The sequence below is a fragment of the Xenopus tropicalis genome, chromosome 5 (genome assembly GCF_000004195.4).
Source record: "Xenopus tropicalis strain Nigerian chromosome 5, UCB_Xtro_10.0, whole genome shotgun sequence".
NCBI classification, from domain to species: Eukaryota; Metazoa; Chordata; class Amphibia; order Anura; family Pipidae; genus Xenopus; species Xenopus tropicalis.
Window position 1 is genome coordinate 6,810,385 of NC_030681.2, and position 19,009 is coordinate 6,829,393.

A 19,009-nucleotide genomic window follows, 5' to 3' on the forward strand; every position below is an offset into this window, starting at 1 on the left:
GGTAATTATATCTTAGTTGGGATCAAGTACAGGTACTGTTTTATTATTACAGAGAAAAGGGAATCATTTAACCATGAAATAAACCCAATAGGGCTGTTCTGCCCCCAATAAGGGGTAATTATATCTTAGTTGGGATCAAGTACAGGTACTGTTTTATTATTACAGAGAAAAGGGAATCATTTAACCATGAAATAAACCCAATAGGGCTGTTCTGCCCCCAATAAGGGGTAATTATATCTTAGTTGGGATCAAGTACAGGTACTGTTTTATTATTACAGAGAAAAGGGAATCATCTAACCATTGAATAAACCCAATAGGGCTGTTCTGCCCCAATAAGGGGTAATTATATCTTAGTTGGGATCAAGTACAGGTACTGTTTTATTATTACAGAGAAAAGGGAATCATTTAACCATGAAATAAACCCAATAGGGCTGTTCTGCCCCAATAAGGGGTAATTATATCTTAGTTGGGATCAAGTACAGGTACTGTTTTATTATTACAGAGAAAAGGGAATCATTTAACCATTAAATAAACCCTATAGGGCTGTTCTGCCCCCAATAAGGGGTAATTATATCTTAGTTGGGATTGAGCCACAGCACCGGCCCTGGCCGGGGGTTTCGGGTACGTGATTAAAGTTTTTTAATTTGGAGCTCTTGATAAATGACTGACTTGGTGGTGGGTTTTTTGAGATTTTTTTGCCCGGGGCTCCTACCTGTTCCAGGTGGCTGTGGATCATCAAGCTTTTGCTCCCCATTATAATTAGATCTTGCCCGAGATTGATACCCACTGCTGTTGATTTGTAGATACATTATTTGGTTAATGTGCTTTTGGAGATGAGATGGCTCTTTAAACAAACGGCACGTGCTACCAATAATATGGAACGTGGCAATTAGACGCGATAGCTTGCATGCCTACTTGCTAAGCGCCGTGCTACTCGGCTACTGAATGTGAATGAGGACTTGTCACAAGCTAATGATCAATTAGAAGTGATGAAAAGGCCTAGATGGCACGTTATGTTGTTCCAGCTCGGCGCCGCCGTATCCAAGATATTTCAGCCGTCGTCAGATTGGGGGGTATGTTTGCTCTCTTGGAAAAACTAAAGAGCGTTGATTATTTTCCATTAGATGAATCTGCATTATGGCACTTGGGGAAAGACAGGTGTAGAAGTGGGGGTGCTATGTAATGAGACACCGGAGTGTTACCCTAATTAGGTTTGGTGTTACTACATGGCTTCTTCCTTGGGATGGGTGGGGATAATTCTCATGTATTTGGGTTTAATTGTTTTGTTGTGCATGATGAATCTTTTGGGGTTAGAGGTTATTTCATTGTATGGATTAGGCCAGAGGATCTAGAGACTTGTCACCCCAAGAAATAATTCCAAATTCTATTTTATTGTGTTTGTCAAGGAAAATAAACTTCACTTATATTATATAAATGATAAAAATTTTGTTTCCTTTGGTCTTGGAAATACACAATCAGAGCAAACAGGCAGGCACCATTTTGTGGGCACTTATTGAGGCAAAGCTTTGTATCACCCCAAAATCTTATTTATGTGCCAGAATGGGGGACCTGATGCCCATGCACTGGCTACATAATTAGATGGTTGGGAGGGGGAAAAGTGAGCGCTGAATGGAAAGTAAAAGTATTTGCCATATATTTGACAATATATGATTGACATCTGGGATTTTTTAATGCCTTTATAATGGGTATGGATGGATGAATAAAAAAAAGAATTTGGGTTTCATGTTTAATTTGAAAAGGGCTACATTTTCTCCTTTTTAAAATGAATAATTATTTGTTTTTTTGGAAAAGACCTAGTTAATAGGTGCTATCATGTACTAGCTTTGTGTAAGTGGATTCTGACCTATCATAGGTTGCCTTCAGTGGAACAGTAGATGTTATCCAGTAACCACGAGCCGGCATAGAAGGGAGAGAGGGGCATTGTTGATGGAACTTATGATGTAAGCTGAGCTGTACCCAATGTCTGCTGAATCACCCTTTGGCCTGCGTATAGTACCAAAACAATGGCTTTCTGACCAATATCTGTTGGGGGCTTACCAAGATATCATCATGATTGGGCTGACTTTAAAATCCCATGTATTGCATGGGTTTGTGGACTTGAACCTCTGCCAGTAAGTCTGCATAAGCTTCTAAAGTGATGCAGTCATTGGCCTAAGGACTTGATGATCATGTTGGCCTGATCCACCAAACTGGGTAAACATAAGCTTGTTTATTGAACATACGTTTATTTACCAACCTCACCAAGTGACTTTTGGTTTTGAAACTGTTCAAGAACCTTCAGGTGTCATGGAGGAGCCTTCATGTAACAAACACGCCTAAAACAAGTATGGTTGCTAATGTTAATCTAGACCATATGCACGGTCATTCTAGGAGTGAAAGTTAAGAGTATTTAACAGATCAATCACCTTGAAGCTCCACCAAGGAGTGTAGAGCGATAGCGTCCTTTCCATTGTTTACTAGCATAGGACACAAAGGTTTAGGGCAGTGGTTCTCAACCTTCCTAATGCCGTGACCCTTTAATTCAGTTCCTCATGTTGTGGTGACCCCAAACCATAAAATTATTACTAAGACCATCGGAAATATGTGTTTTCCAATGGTCTTAGGCGACCCCTGTGAAAGGGTTGTTCAACCCCCAAAGGGGTCCCGACCCACAGGTTGAGAACCGCTGGTTTAGGGCGATGACACACACAAGAAGATTAGTTGCACTTTGGGCAACTTCGGAAAGCCCAAGCAACACTTGTTTTCCTACTATCCATCTACATACAGTACTTGCCAGTAGGAAAGCATTCAAGAAGATTAGTTGCCACCGCTAGAGGAGGTTAATCTCGGGCTGACTAATCTCCTTGGAAAGGAGGGTTACGTTCCAGGCTGTTACAGTAAGGTTGGTCACTTTCCAAGCAAATCTGAAACGTGACCCTTCTTCCCTTAGTCTTTGATCCTTTTTTACCCTCTCTCAAGTAGCAAGTTGTGTATTAAGTTTGGGGCAGAAAAGTTCCTTGGTCCTTGTTCATTTTGTTCTTCTCTTTTTGCAGAGCCATGGTGTCATGGAGAGGGGTATATTTTGTGCTTGCGTTGTTCCTGGGAAGCTTCTTCGGCAGCATTTTCATGCTCGGCCCTTTCCTCCCCTTGATGCTCGTGTCCCCGAGTTGGTATCGCTGGATAACAGACCGGATTGTGGCCACCTGGCTGACATTACCCGTGGTAAGAGCTTCCATCATTGCCTGGCCGTATCCCCCTTGCTAAGTAACAGGAACGTCGGCAGAAAACATCCGGCAGAGTCATTTCATTTGGCAGAACTTATTGTTTTGTGGGGTTTGTTTAGCAGGACCTGTTGCGGGAGACAAATGAGGCCAATTAACATATATATCGGAAATTCTCATTACAGAGCAAAATGTCTCCAGTTTATATGTTGTGTATTTACCTAAATCATGAATTCCTGTGTGTGCATATGTGTCCGTACATTCGCTGTTCCTTCCATTATGATCTCATGTTGGGTCGGGGTGGGTGTTCTACAGCCCAAAGAACTTTTCCTCCATTATGTTCTGTTTCCATACCTGCCCATTCTATGAAACTATGCTTTACAGATGTTAACTATTCCTATAACTCCAGGGGTGGTCGACACTGGCATTTTTACTTTTTATTTTCATAAACAACCCTTTATATTGACCATACAGCTTACTGCGACTATGGAACATGTTTGTTATGGTCAGCATTGGTCAGGGTAGTCCTTTACCCCGAGGGGTTCCTTATAATATATAGTGAATAAAGTGCCCCCTATTGTAACATATAGGGATATAATAAGTCCCTGGGAGTCCCCTTATAATATATAACGAATAAAGTACCCCCTATTGTAACATATAGGGATATTATAAGTCCCCGAGGAGTTCCTCATAATATATAGTGAATAAAGTACCCCCTATTGTAACATATAGGGATATTCTAAGCCCCCGAGGAGTTCCTTATAATATATAGTGAATAAAGTGCCCCCTATTGTAACATATAGGGATATTATAAGTCCCCGAGGAGTTCCTTATAATATATAGTGAATAAAGTGCCCCCTATTGTAATATATAGGGATATTATAAGCCCCCGAGGAGTTCCTTATAATATATAGTGAATAAAGTACCCCCTATTGTAAAGTATAGGGATATTATAAGCCCCCGAGGAGTTCCTTATAATATATAGTGAATAAAGTACCCCCTATTGTAACATATAAGGATATTATAAGTCCCTGAGGGGTTCCTTATAATATATAGTGAATAAAGTACCCCCTATTGTAACATATAGGGATATTATAAGCCCCCGAGGAGTTCCTTATAATATATAGTGAATAAAGTACCCCCTATTGTAACATATAGGGATATTATAAGCCCCCGAGGAGTTCCTTATAATATATAGTGAATAAAGTGCCCCCTATTGTAACATATAGGGATATTATAAGCCCCCGAGGAGTTCCTTATAATATATAGAGAATAAAGTGCCCCCTATTGTAACATATAGGGATATTATAAGCCCCCGAGGAGTTCCTTATAATATATAGTGAATAAAGTGCCCCCTATTGTAAATTATAGGGATATTATAAGTCCCTGAAGTTTCAAGTTTATTGTCATATACAAATAACAATGAAGCATCATTACTGTAATGAAATTTTTTTGACCCGTGTTCCTCCCAACTTTACATAGACAAACAAAACAAAAAAACAAAAAAAAAGTTCCTTATAATATATAGTGAATAAAGTGCACCCTATTGTAACATATAGGGATATTATAAGCCCCCGAGGGGTTCCTTATAATATATAGTGAATAAAGTACCCCCTATTGTAACATATAGGGATATTATAAGCCCCCGAGGAGTTCCTTATAATATATAGTGAATAAAGTGCCCCCTATTGTAACATATAGGGATATTATAAGCCCCCGAGGAGTTCCTTATAATATATAGAGAATAAAGTGCCCCCTATTGTAACATATAGGGATATTATAAGCCCCCGAGGAGTTCCTTATAATATATAGTGAATAAAGTACCCCCTATTGTAAATTATAGGGATATTATAAGTCCCTGAAGTTTCAAGTTTATTGTCATATACAAATAACAATGAAGCATCATTACTGTAATGAAATTTTTTTGACCCGTGTTCCTCCCAACTTTACATAGACAAACAAAACAAAAAAACAAAAAAAAAGTTCCTTATAATATATAGTGAATAAAGTGCACCCTATTGTAACATATAGGGATATTATAAGCCCCCGAGGAGTTCCTTATAATATATAGTGAATAAAGTACCCCCTATTGTAACATATAGGGATATTATAAGCCCCCGAGGGGTTCCTTATAATATATAGTGAATAAAGTACCCCCTATTGTAACATATAGGGATATTATAAGTCCCTGAGGAGTTCCTTATAATATATAGTGAATAAAGTACCCCCTATTGTAAATTATAGGGATATTATAAGCCCCCGAGGAGTTCCTTATAATATATAGTGAATAAAGTACCCCCTATTGTAAATTATAGGGATATTATAAGCCCCCGAGGAGTTCCTTATAATATATAGTGAATAAAGTACCCCCTATTGTAACATATAAGGATATTATAAGTCCCCGAGGGGTTCCTTATAATATATAGTGAATAAAGTACCCCCTATTGTAACATATAGGGATATTATAAGCCCCCGAGGAGTTCCTTATAATATATAGAGAATAAAGTGCCCCCTATTGTAACATATAGGGATATTATAAGCCCCCGAGGAGTTCCTTATAATATATAGTGAATAAAGTGCCCTCTATTGTAACATATAGGGATATTATAAGCCCCCGAGGAGTTCCTTATAATATATAGTGAATAAAGTACCCCCTATTGTAAATTATAGGGATATTATAAGCCCCCGAGGAGTTCCATGACCTGTATAAAATACAGGTCATGGAACTCCGAGGGGACTTCTAATATCCTCATATATTACAACAGGGGGTACTTTTTTTTTTTTACTATAATATACAAGTTTTAGCCATGTGACAGAAATGACATCACTAAGCTCCGATTATAACTGATGACATCACTAAGCACCGTTTATAAGGATATAATTTACAGTTTGATCCCATAGGGAACTGACCAAAGTGTATATTATATAGTTATATCAATTATACTCTGCATACTCTTCATGTTTAAGTATATCTGGGGTCCCCCCCGTATCTAGTGCTGAATTCACTTGTTGTCTGGGGTCATAGTAAATGTGTTTTTCTGCAGGTTACTGGATGGGGTTGTTGAAGCAGTGCTGACACCTAGAGCAACCTGTAGTGCCAGACTATATCTAGTAAAAGTAATGTCCGCAAAAAAAACTCCAAAACTGCCAGCTCATCACATGTAACTGCACAGCCAAACAGTGTGATTGCACCTCAGACAAAAAACAACTTTTTTTCCCCCCATGCATGACCGTTTTAACAAGCATGTCATATCTCTGCCTAATCACCAACATTCCTTTACTAAAATAGTACAGTACAAATAGAACAGTCAGAACAGTCACACAGTTTGTCTCTTAGATAATAAGGAAAAATAAATCATTTCAAATCTTAGAACCTATACATTTTCATAACAAATGTTGTAAAGTAGCAATTTAGGCAAAGATTGAAAAGAGGGAATTGATAGCTTCACATGCAAAGACCAATCCTCCCCAAAACATGGTATTTTGACAGTAAAATGTTGATGGTTGAAACTATGGGGGCCATTTATGAACCACCGGATTTTTCAATTTTAATTTTTCAATTTTCCAATTTAGATTTAAAAAATAAAACAGAACAAATAAAGCCTGGAGTTTTTAGAGATTGACTGTGTCAAAAGGGCTAAAATCCAATAATTCGCTAGCTAAAACTTGCCAAGATCATGTAGAAGTCAATGGCAGATATCCCTTCACTTTCCTGGAAGATCCTTCTTAGTCTCAGATGCAGCAGAGGGGGGATATGATCATTATTGATTAGGGATGCACCGAACCCACTTTTTTGGGTTTGGCCGAACCTCCGAACCCACCCAGCGGTATTCAGCCAAATTCCGAACTGAATCTGAATCCTAATTAACATACGCTGATTTGGATCGGAAGGGGTTAAAAATCGTCATCCGCGGGGAAATTTTTATGCTTATAAGTATTCGAAATCGGTTTGGCCGGGACCGCAGAAATGGCGGGATTCAGCCGAATCCCAAACTGAATCCGGGATTCGGTGCATCCCTATTATTATCAATAAAATGCAATAAACAGCGTTGATGTAAAAAGTGATCTCATTGGCCGTCATGGAGGAATTTTCTTTTATTACTTTAAAGGGGAGGTTCATCTTTAAGTTGTTATGTTATAGAATGGCCAGTTCTAAGCAACTTTTCAATTGGTCTTCATTTTTGATCTTATAGTTTTTGAATTATTTGCCTTCTTCTTCTGCCTCTTTCTGGCTTTCAAATGGGGGTCACTGACCCCGGCAGCCAAACCCTATTGCTCTGTGAGGCTCCAGTTTTATTGTTACTGTTACTTTTTATTCCTTATCTTTCTATTCAGCCCCAACACTATTCATATATCAGTCACTCAAACCACTCCCTGTTTACTAGGGTAAATTGAACCCTAGCAACCCGAAAACTGTTGAATTTCCAAACTGGAGAGCTGCGAAACAAAAAGTAAAGCGATGAAAAAACTACCAATAATAAAAAATGAAGACCAATTGAAAATTGTCTCAGAAAAGCACTTTTCAAGCACTTTTCAAGCACTTTTCAAGCACAAGAAGTGCTTGAACATGTTTGGATATGTCGTCTTCCTTGACTGTTATTCCCTCTTCTCTCCCATAAATCCCCATGTTATTAGGCTTTACTGGAGTTGGTTTTCGGAGCGAAAGTGGTGATCACTGGCGATGGATTTATCCCCGGAGAAAGGAGCGTGATCATTATGAACCATCGCACTCGGCTGGACTGGATGTTTTTGTGGAATTGCTTGTTGCGCTACAGCTACCTCAGGCTCGAAAAAATCTGCCTCAAATCCAGTCTGAAAGCCGTCCCAGGATTTGGTACGTTCCCATAGTCTGTATGTATTATAAGGGATAATGTACCCCCTGCTGTAAATGATAAGGATATTAGCAGTCACTGAGGGGTTCTGTGCCCATATAAAGGCACAAGGCTGCAGGCTAAGTTATACAGGGAACTCTGAGTATCACTCATGTATTATAAGGGATACTGTACCCCCTACTGTAAATGATAAGGATATTAGCAGTCACTGAGGGGTTCTGTGCCCCCCATATAAAGGCACAAGGCTGCAGGCTGAGTTATACAGGGAACTCTGAGTATCACTCATGTATTATAAGGGATAATGTACCCCCTACTGTAAATGATAAGGATATTAGCAGTCACTGAGGGGTTCTGTGCCCCCCATATAAAGGCACAAGGCTGCAGGCTGAGTTATACAGGGAACTCTGAGTATCACTCATGTATTATAAGGGATACTGTACCCCCTACTGTAAATGATAAGGATATTAGCAGTCACTGAGGGGTTCTGTGCCCCCCATATAAAGGCACAAGGCTGCAGGCTGAGTTATACAGGGAACTCTGAGTATCACTCATGTATTATAAGGGATAATGTACCCCCTACTGTAAATGATAAGGATATTAGCAGTCACTGAGGGGTTCTGTGCCCATATAAAGGCACAAGGCTGCAGGCTGAGTTATACAGGGAACTCTGAGTATCACTCATGTATTATAAGGGATAATAACCCCCTACTGTACATGATAAGGATATTAGCAGTCACTGAGGGGTTCTGTGCCCCCCATATAAAGGCACAAGGCTGCAGGCTGAGTTATACAGGGAACTCTGAGTATCACTCATGTATTATAAGGGATAATGTACCCCCTACTGTAAATGATAAGGATATTAGCAGTCACTGAGGGGTTCTGTGCCCATATAAAGGCACAAGGCTGCAGGCTGAGTTATACAGGGAACTCTGAGTATCACTCATGTATTATAAGGGATAATGTACCCCCTACTGTAAATGATAAGGATATTAGCAGTCACTGAGGGGTTCTGTGCCCCCCATATAAAGGCACAAGGCTGCAGGCTGAGTTATACAGGGAACTCTGAGTATCACTCATGTATTATAAGGGATAATGTACCCCCTACTGTAAATGATAAGGATATTAGCAGTCACTGAGGGGTTCTGTGCCCCCCATATAAAGGCACAAGGCTGCAGGCTGAGTTATACAGGGAACTCTGAGTATCACTCATATATTATAAGGGATAATGTACCCCCTACTGTAAATGATAAGGATATTAGCAGTCACTGAGGGGTTCTGTGCCCATATAAAGGCACAAGGCTGCAGGCTGAGTTATACAGGGAACTCTGAGTATCACTCATATATTATACGGGATAATAAAACATAAAATGAAGAAAACCACTATGGAAGTCGCTAAGAATAGGCCAATATTATGCATTCAAAGGAAAACAACAAAAACAAATAAATAACAAACACACATATACCAAAGGGAATGTTTCAGTGGACATTAAGCAGAGAATGTGCCGGAGCCTGTGTGCGCCAATACCCCGGGGAGTGGCAGCAGGTCAGAACAGCGCCGGCATGGAACATGTGAGCCAAATGTGTCTCATTGGGAGCCGGGGCCCTAGCAGTCTCACTTACGGAACCTTGTTATGTTCCCTGCCCTGTACCCGGCTCTCTGTCTTTAGAGCTGCTAAAGGAACTGCAGCGATATTGCCTTTTATTGAGGGTCAGTGAGACTTAAGTGATGCTGCTTTAGTCTGTACAGACCAGACACATGTATAGAGTAGTATGGGGTTGGTTAGTTGTACTGCTATATATACACTATAACGGGCCCACTATACTGTATATATACACTATAACAGGCCCACTATACAGTATATATACACTATAACGGGCCCACTATACAGTATATATACACTATAACGGGCCCACTATACTGTATATATACACTATAACGGGCCCACTATACAGTATATATACACTATAACGGGCCCACTATACAGTATATATACACTATAACGGGCCCACTATACAGTATATACACACTATAACGGGCCCACTATACAGTATATACACTATAACGGGCCCACTATACAGTATATATACACTATAACGGGCCCACTATACAGTATATATACACTATAACGGGCCCACTATACAGTATATATACACTATAACGGGCCCACTATACAGTATATATACACTATAACGGGCCCACTATACAGTATATATACACTATAACGGGCCCACTATACAGTATATATACACTATAACGGGCCCACTATACAGTATATATACACTATAACGGGCCCACTATACAGTATATACACACTATAACGGGCCCACTATACAGTATATACACTATAACGGGCCCACTATACAGTATATATACACTATAACGGGCCCACTATACAGTATATATACACTATAACGGGCCCACTATACAGTATATATACACTATAACGGGCCCACTATACAGTATATACACACTATAACGGGCCCACTATACAGTATATATACACTATAACGGGCCCACTATACAGTATATATACACTATAACGGGCCCACTATACAGTATATATACACTATAACGGGCCCACTATACAGTATATATACACTATAACGGGCCCACTATACAGTATATATACACTATAACGGGCCCACTATACAGTATATATACACTATAACGGGCCCACTATACAGTATATATACACTATAACGGGCCCACTATACAGTATATATACACTATAACGGGCCCACTATACAGTATATATACACTATAACGGGCCCACTATACAGTATATATACACTATAACGGGCCCGCTATACAGTATATACACACTATAACGGGCCCGCTATACAGTATATACACACTATAACGGGCCCGCTATACAGTATATACACACTATAACGGGCCCGCTATACAGTATATACACACTATAACGGGCCCGCTATACAGTATATACACACTATAACGGGCCCGCTATACAGTATATACACACTATAACGGGCCCACTATACAGTATATACACACTATAACGGGCCCGCTATACAGTATATATACACTATAACGGGCCCGCTATACAGTCTATATACACTATAACGGGCCCGCTATACAGTATATATACACTATAACGGGCCCGCTATACAGTATATATACACTATAACGGGCCCGCTATACAGTCTATATACACTATAACGGGCCCGCTATACAGTATATATACACTATAACGGGCCCACTATACAGTATATATACACTATAACGGGCCCACTATACAGTCTATATACACTATAACGGGCCCGCTATACAGTATGTATACACTATAACGGGCCCGCTATACAGTATATATACACTATAACGGGCCCGCTATACAGTATATATACACTATAACGGGCCCGCTATACAGTATATATACACTATAACGGGCCCACTATACAGTATATATACACTATAACGGGCCCGCTATACAGTATATATACACTATAACGGGCCCACTATACAGTATATATACACTATAACGGGCCCACTATACAGTATATATACACTATAACGGGCCCACTATACAGTATATATACACTATAACGGGCCCACTATACAGTATATACACTATAACGGGCCCACTATACAGTATATATACACTATAACGGGCCCACTATACAGTATATATACACTATAACGGGCCCACTATACAGTATATATACACTATAACACTATAAAGTATATAATGCTGCTGCTGAACCTCTGGTCTGGTACAGTAAGTGATGTATATAAAATACAGCTTTTGCCATTTATAAATAGCTGGGTAAAAAAAAAAAGCGATAATTAATTTTTCTCTGAGTTAAACAATGCGGCAGCCGGCGCTGATCCCAATCTGTCATCACTCGATATTAAGTGACACATTTAAAATAGTTGCCCAGTGCGAGGAATGCAGGGCTCGCCCCCTGCCCGGCTAAAAGCTTGTTAAATCTCTCCGCAGCTACATTTTCCCATAATAGTTGTGTGTCTGTTTCATTTTTTTTGTGTATATACACAGAGATTCAACATTATTTTACAAGTGGAAAAATTCTAGAGGGGGGTTAGTGCTTACAATCCGCATTCCAGCCCGAAATAGCTGTCAGAAATGTACTCGGCTCTGGCTGTGAGCTCGGGGCGCGCGGCACGTGAGCCAGACGCTTATTCAACAGGCAAAGAATGCATCGCAGCCGACAATGGGGTTCTGCGCGCGGCTCAGCAGCCTGGGACTATTTCATTCCCCTCCAAACGAGTTGTGAGGAATCATTTGTCAAGAAGGACCTGCTCAGAATTCTAGAGCATTTCTTATTTCTATAAACAGCATTAGATCTGATATTTAACATTCCGTGGTTTAGATTGTAAGCTCACTGGCATAGGGACTGATAGGAATGTGATAGGGACCTTAGATTGTAAACTCCACTGGGGCAGGGGCTGATGGGAATGTGATAGGTACCTTAGATTATAAGCTCACTGGGGCAGGGGCTGATGGGAATGGGATAGGCACCTTAGATTGTAAGCTCACTGGGGCAGGGACTGATGGGAATGTGATAAGGACCTTAGATTGTAAGCTCCACTGGGGCAGGGACTGATGGGAATGTGATAGGGACCTTAGATTGTAAGCTCACTGGGGCAGGGACTGATGGGAATGTGATAGGGGCCTTAGATTGTAAGCTCACTGGGGCAGGGACTGATGGGAATGGGATGGGGACCTAGTTGGGATCAAGTACAGGTACTGTTTTATTATTATTAGAGAGAAAAGGGAATCATTTAACCATTAAATAAACCCAATTGGGCTGTTCTGCCCCAATAAGGGGTAATTATATCTTAGTTGGGATCAAGTACAGGTACTGTTTTATTATTACAGAGAAAAGGGAATCATTTAACCATTAAATAAACCCAATTGGATTGTTCTGCCCCCAATAAGGGGTAATTATATCTTAGTTGGGATCAAGTACAGGTACTGTTTTATTATTACAGAGAAAAGGGAATCATTTAACCATTAAATAAACCCAATAGGGCTGTTCTGCCCCAATAAGGGGTAATTATATCTTAGTTGGGATCAAGTACAGGTACTGTTTTATTATTACAGAGAAAAGGGAATCATTTAACCATTAAATAAACCCAATAGGGCTTTTCTGCCCCCAATAAGGGGTAATTATATCTTAGTTGGGATCAAGTACAGGTACTGTTTTATTATTACAGAGAAAAGGGAATCATTTAACCAATTAATAAACCCAATAGGGCTTTTCTGCCCCCAATAAGGGGTAATTATATCTTAGTTGGGATCAAGTACAGGTACTGTTTTATTATTACAGAGAAAAGGGAATCATTTAACCATTAAATAAACCCAATAGGGCTGTTCTGCCCCAATAAGGGGTAATTATATCTTAGTTGGGATCAAGTACAGGTACTGTTTTATTATTACAAAGAAAAGGGAATCATTTAACCATTAAATAAACCCAATAGGGCTGTTCTGCCCCCAATAAGGGGTAATTATATCTTAGTTGGGATCAAGTACAGGTACTGTTTTATTATTACAGAGAAAAGGGAATCATTTAACCATTAAATAAACCCAATAGGGCTGTTCTGCCCCAATAAGGGGTAATTATATCTTAGTTGGGATCAAGTACAGGTACTGTTTTATTATTACAGAGAAAAGGGAATCATTTAACCATTAAATAAACCCAATAGGGCTTTTCTGCCCCCAATAAGGGGTAATTATATCTTAGTTGGGATCAAGTACAGGTACTGTTTTATTATTACAGAGAAAAGGGAATCATTTAACCAATTAATAAACCCAATAGGGCTTTTCTGCCCCCAATAAGGGGTAATTATATCTTAGTTGGGATCAAGTACAGGTACTGTTTTATTATTACAGAGAAAAGGGAATCATTTAACCATTAAATAAACCCAATAGGGCTGTTCTGCCCCAATAAGGGGTAATTATATCTTAGTTGGGATCAAGTACAGGTACTGTTTTATTATTACAAAGAAAAGGGAATCATTTAACCATTAAATAAACCCAATAGGGCTGTTCTGCCCCCAATAAGGGGTAATTATATCTTAGTTGGGATCAAGTACAGGTACTGTTTTATTATTACAGAGATAAAGGAATCATTTGTAAAAATTTTAATGATTTGATTTAAATGGAGTCTATGGGAGAAGGCCTTCCTGGAACTAGGAACGGAATTCTAGATAACGGGTCCCATACCTCTATACCATACACAACATTCTCTTTGATAAATGACATTGCATTCAGTCGTTTCCTCTCGGAATGGCGCGTTCGCTCTCAGGGTGGGGGGAGCGGGGAGTGAGTAGAACCAGAGAGGATACACAATGCTTAAAGTGAAGAGAAATTGCCTTCTCGTTAGATCACTTTTATCCGTGGTGCTGGAAGTGTTCTATAAATACAGAGATGTTTATCCCTCGCAGGCGAAGTTATTAGTGTTGGGAGGAAGGGGCTGCGATTGGAATGCACTTTGGCACCTTAACAACGGGCCTTTGCTTAAAGGGGTGGGTCACTTTGACCCCCAAACAATGTCGGTCTCTATACAAATATACTGCATAAACAGCTCATATGTAAAACCCTGCTTCATCTAAATAAACCCTTTTCATATAAATATACTTATTTAGCAGTATGTGCCATTGGGTAATCCTAAATAGGAAACTGCCATTTTAAGTACTAAGGGCCGCCCCCTGGGATCATAGGAGTCACAGTGCACACAAACAAGCCAAGGCACACATACATGCTAGGCCCCATCAGCCAATGAATGGGCAGAGTTCTGCCTTGTGCTCCCACACTACTTCCTGTTACAGTTAGAGCTGCATCACTTCCTGTCAGCTGATCTCTGAGGGAGGGAAAGGATGTAAAAGGGCAATATTTACTGATATATATATACCAGTTTGGGGAGATTCTTTAATAGGCCACTTAATATGATATTAACTGACTGATGGTTACATATTCATTCTGGGGGTGTAGTTTCCCTTTAAGCCCATAAGTGAATAGCACAGAAGCCCCCCAGCCTTTTGCTATACAGCTGCCACGAGGATATGAAATATGATAGATGTGTAATTTGCACCTTTCTGGATCCATCACTGCGTTTTCATTCATAGAACAGTAATTGAATATAGACTAAAATGATGCGTGTCTATAGGCTGTTTCTCTGATGCGACGACCTTTGCATGGATCCTTTCATTGTATTTTAGACAGTTGCCATGGAAATCACATCCATGTTTCCCTTCTGATCTAAATGAGCATCAATCACATTTTTCCATGTTTCCTCTTTATATTATTGATTTGCTGTAGCTGGACTGGCCTGTACAGGGATTCCCCTGTACTAAACACAATTCAGCAGGAACAGCCCCCTAAGTTTGCTCATAGCCTGTACAGAGAGATACCATAAAACTATGGCACATAGGGATTCCCCTGTACTAAGCACAATTCAGCAGGAACAGCCCCCTAAGTTTGCTCATAGCCTGTACAGAGAGATACCATAAAACTATGGCACATAGGGATTCCCCTGTACTAAGCACAATTCAGCAGGAACAGCCCCCTAAGTTTGCTCATAGCCTGTACAGAGAGATACCATAAAACTATGGCACATAGGGATTCCCCTGTACTAAGCACAATTCAGCAGGAACAGCCCCCTAAGTTTGCTCATAGCCTGTACAGAGAGATACCATAAAACTATGGCACATAGGGATTCCCCTGTACTAAACACAATTCAGCAGGAACAGCCCCCTAAGTTTGCTCATAGCCTGTACAGAGAGATACCATAAAACTATGGCACATAGGGATTCCCCTGTACTAAACACAATTCAGCAGGAACAGCCCCCTAAGTTTGCTCATAGCCTGTACAGAGAGATACCATAAAACTATGGCACATAGGGATTCCCCTGTACTAAGCACAATTCAGCAGGAACAGCCCCCTAAGTTTGCTCATAGCCTGTACAGAGAGATACCATAAAACTATGGCAGCATAGAGATTACCCTGTACTAAGCACAATTCAGCAGGAACAGCCCCCTAAGTTTGCTCATAGCCTGTACAGAGAGATACCATAAAACTATGGCGCATAGGGATTCCCCTGTACTAAGCACAATTCAGCAGGAACAGCCCCCTAAGTTTGCTCATAGCCTGTACAGAGAGATACCATAAAACTATGGCGCATAGGGATTACCCAGTACTAAGCACAATTCAGCAGGAACAGCCCCCTAAGTTTGCTCATAGCCTGTACAGAGAGATACCATAAAACTATGGCACATAGGGATTCCCCAGTACTAAGCACAATTCAGCAGGAACAGCCCCCTAAGTTTGCTCATAGCCTGTACAGAGAGATACCATAAAACTATGGCAGCACAGGCAGAGCCCTAATTAAGGCACAGGAATGTGTGTTGCTACACACAATGTAACAGAACAAAAAAGTAGAAAGAAAAGGAAAATAACACCCATATAATTGTATATAATAAAGCCTATCAAGCAGCCACCTTCAGCTGGTGTAATTCAGATCCGACACTCCCATCAAATCAGTATCGGCGCCGTGGGAAGGAACAATCCTCCGGCCGCCATATACATAAGGGCAGCAGAAGGGGAGCCCATCCCGGCGCGAGTAAGGCTGAAGCCTTTATAGTAATTGGAAAGCGCGTTCCTGTAATCATAATCTCACAAACTGGGGCTGAAGGTGACCCTGATATATAGCGGCGCTGCTCCTGCGAGCGTATGGTACCGCCATGTTTGGAACGAACCCATCAGTGTGTAATGGCTTTAATCAATGTGCGTCATTTATTATTATTAACATTTATTTAAAAAGCGCCAACATATCCCGCAGCGCTGTACAATAAGTGGGTTTCATACATTGGACATACAGAGTAACATATAAAGCAACCAATAACTGATACAGGAGGGGAAGAGTTGATAGAAGAATCTGATCCGGAAATGAGTCTGGGTAATTACCCTTCTGTATACTCATCTGCTCTGGCGCAGTGGGCGTGTCTAGGAGCCTGGCCCTATTGCACCTGGCTTATTTGCCACATTCAGAAGATAGAAAGATACATCTGCTCCCCAAACATCTGGGTACATTCAGGAGTACTCATAGCTCCCCAATTCCTCTGGATACATTCTGGAGTACTCCTTGCTCCCCAATACCTCTGGGTACATTCTGGAGTACTCCTTGCTCCCCAGCAGCTCTGGCTACATTCTGGAGTACTCATAGCTCCCCAATAGCTCTGGGTACATTCTGGAGTACTCCTTGCTCCCCAATAGCTCTGGATACATTCTGGAGTACTCACAGCTCCCCAATAGCTCTGGATACATTCTGGAGTACTCCTTGCTCCCCAATAGCTCTGGATACATTCTGGAGTACTCATAGCTCCCCAATAGCTCTGGGTACATTCTGGAGTACTCCTTGCTCCCCAATAGCTCTGGATACATTCTGGAGTACTCATAGCTCCCCAATAGCTCTGGATACATTCTGGAGTACTCATTGCTCCCCAATAGCTCTGGGTACATTCTGGAGTACTCCTTGCTCCCCAATAGCTCTGGATACATTCTGGAGTACTCCTTGCTCCCCAATAGCTCTGGATACATTCTGGATTACTCCTTGCTCCCCAATAGCTCTGGATACATTCTGGAGTACTTGCTCCCCAATAGCTCTGGATACATTCTTTAGTACTCCTTGCTCCCCAATAGCTCTGGATACATTCTGGAGTACTCCTTGCTCCCCAATAGCTCTGGAAACATTCTGGAGTACTCCTTGCTCCCCAATAGCTCTGGGTACATTCTGGAGTACTCCTTGCTCCCCAATAGCTCTGGATACATTCTGGAGTACTTGCTCCCCAATAGCTCTGGATACATTCTTTAGTACTCCTTGCTCCCCAATAGCTCTGGATACATTCTGGAGTACTCCTTGCTCCCCAATAGCTCTGGATACATTCTGGAGTACTTGCTCCCCAATAGCTCTGGATACATTCTTTAGTACTCCTTGCTCCCCAATAGCTCTGGATACATTCTGGAGTACTCCTTGCTCCCCAATAGCTCTGGATACATTCTGTAGTACTCCTTGCTCCCCAATAGCTCTGGGTACATTCTGTAGTACTCCTTGCTCCCCAATAGCTCTGGGTACATTCTGTAGTACTCCTTGCTCCCCAATAGCTCTGGATACATTCTGGAGTACTCCTTGCTCCCCAATAGCTCTGGGTACATTCTGGAGTACTCCTTGCTCCCCAATAGCTCTGGATACATTCTGGAGTACTCCTTGCTCCCCAATAGCTCTGGATACATTTTGTAGTACTCCTTGCTCCCCAATAGCTCTGGATACATTCTGTAGTACTCCTTGCTCCCCAATAGCTCTGGGTACATTCTGGAGTACTCCTTGCTCCCCAATAGCTCTGGGTACATTCTGGAGTACTCCTTGCTCCCCAATAGCTCTGGGTACATTCTGGAGTACTCCTTGCTCCCCAATAGCTCTGGATACATTCTGGAGTACTCCTTGCTCCCCAATAGCTCTGGATACATTCTGGAGTACTCCTTGCTCCCCAATAGCTCTGGGTACATTCTGGAGTACTTATTTCTCCCCAATACCTCTGGGTACATTGTGGAGTACTCATTGCTCCCCAGTAGCTCTGAGTCTATTATAGAGCACTCTTTGCTATCCTGAACTGCAGGATGAGTTGGGAGTAGGAGAAACAATAGGTTAGCTGAAAGCAGTTCTAATGTGTAGCGCTGGCTGAAAGCTCAGACTCAGGCACACTTTACTGCTGCGCTGCAAGTTGGTGATATCCCCGCCCCCTCACCCCCAGCAGCCGATCAGCAGAACAATGGGAAGGGAGCAAGATAGCAGCTCCCAGTAGGTATCAGAATAGCACTCAATAGTAAGAAATCCAAGTCCGGCTTGGGACTCCTCCAGTTACATGGGAGTAGGAGAAACAATAGGTTAGCTGAAAGCAGTTCTAATGTGTAGCGCTG

The 19,009-nt window shown here is 41.2% G+C and overlaps 1 protein-coding gene across 2 annotated transcripts in view; it reads left to right on the top strand.

Annotated features, from left to right (window-relative positions):
- lclat1 (lysocardiolipin acyltransferase 1) overlaps positions 1–19,009 on the top strand; it is a 93,883-nt gene that overhangs the window by 16,062 nt on the left and 58,812 nt on the right. For both annotated transcript variants that reach the window (XM_012962792.2, NM_001142045.1), the window contains 2 exon segments: positions 3,054–3,222; positions 7,857–8,055. In XM_012962792.2, the coding sequence (XP_012818246.1) occupies positions 3,058–3,222; positions 7,857–8,055 (364 nt within the window). In that variant the 5' untranslated portion in view covers positions 3,054–3,057.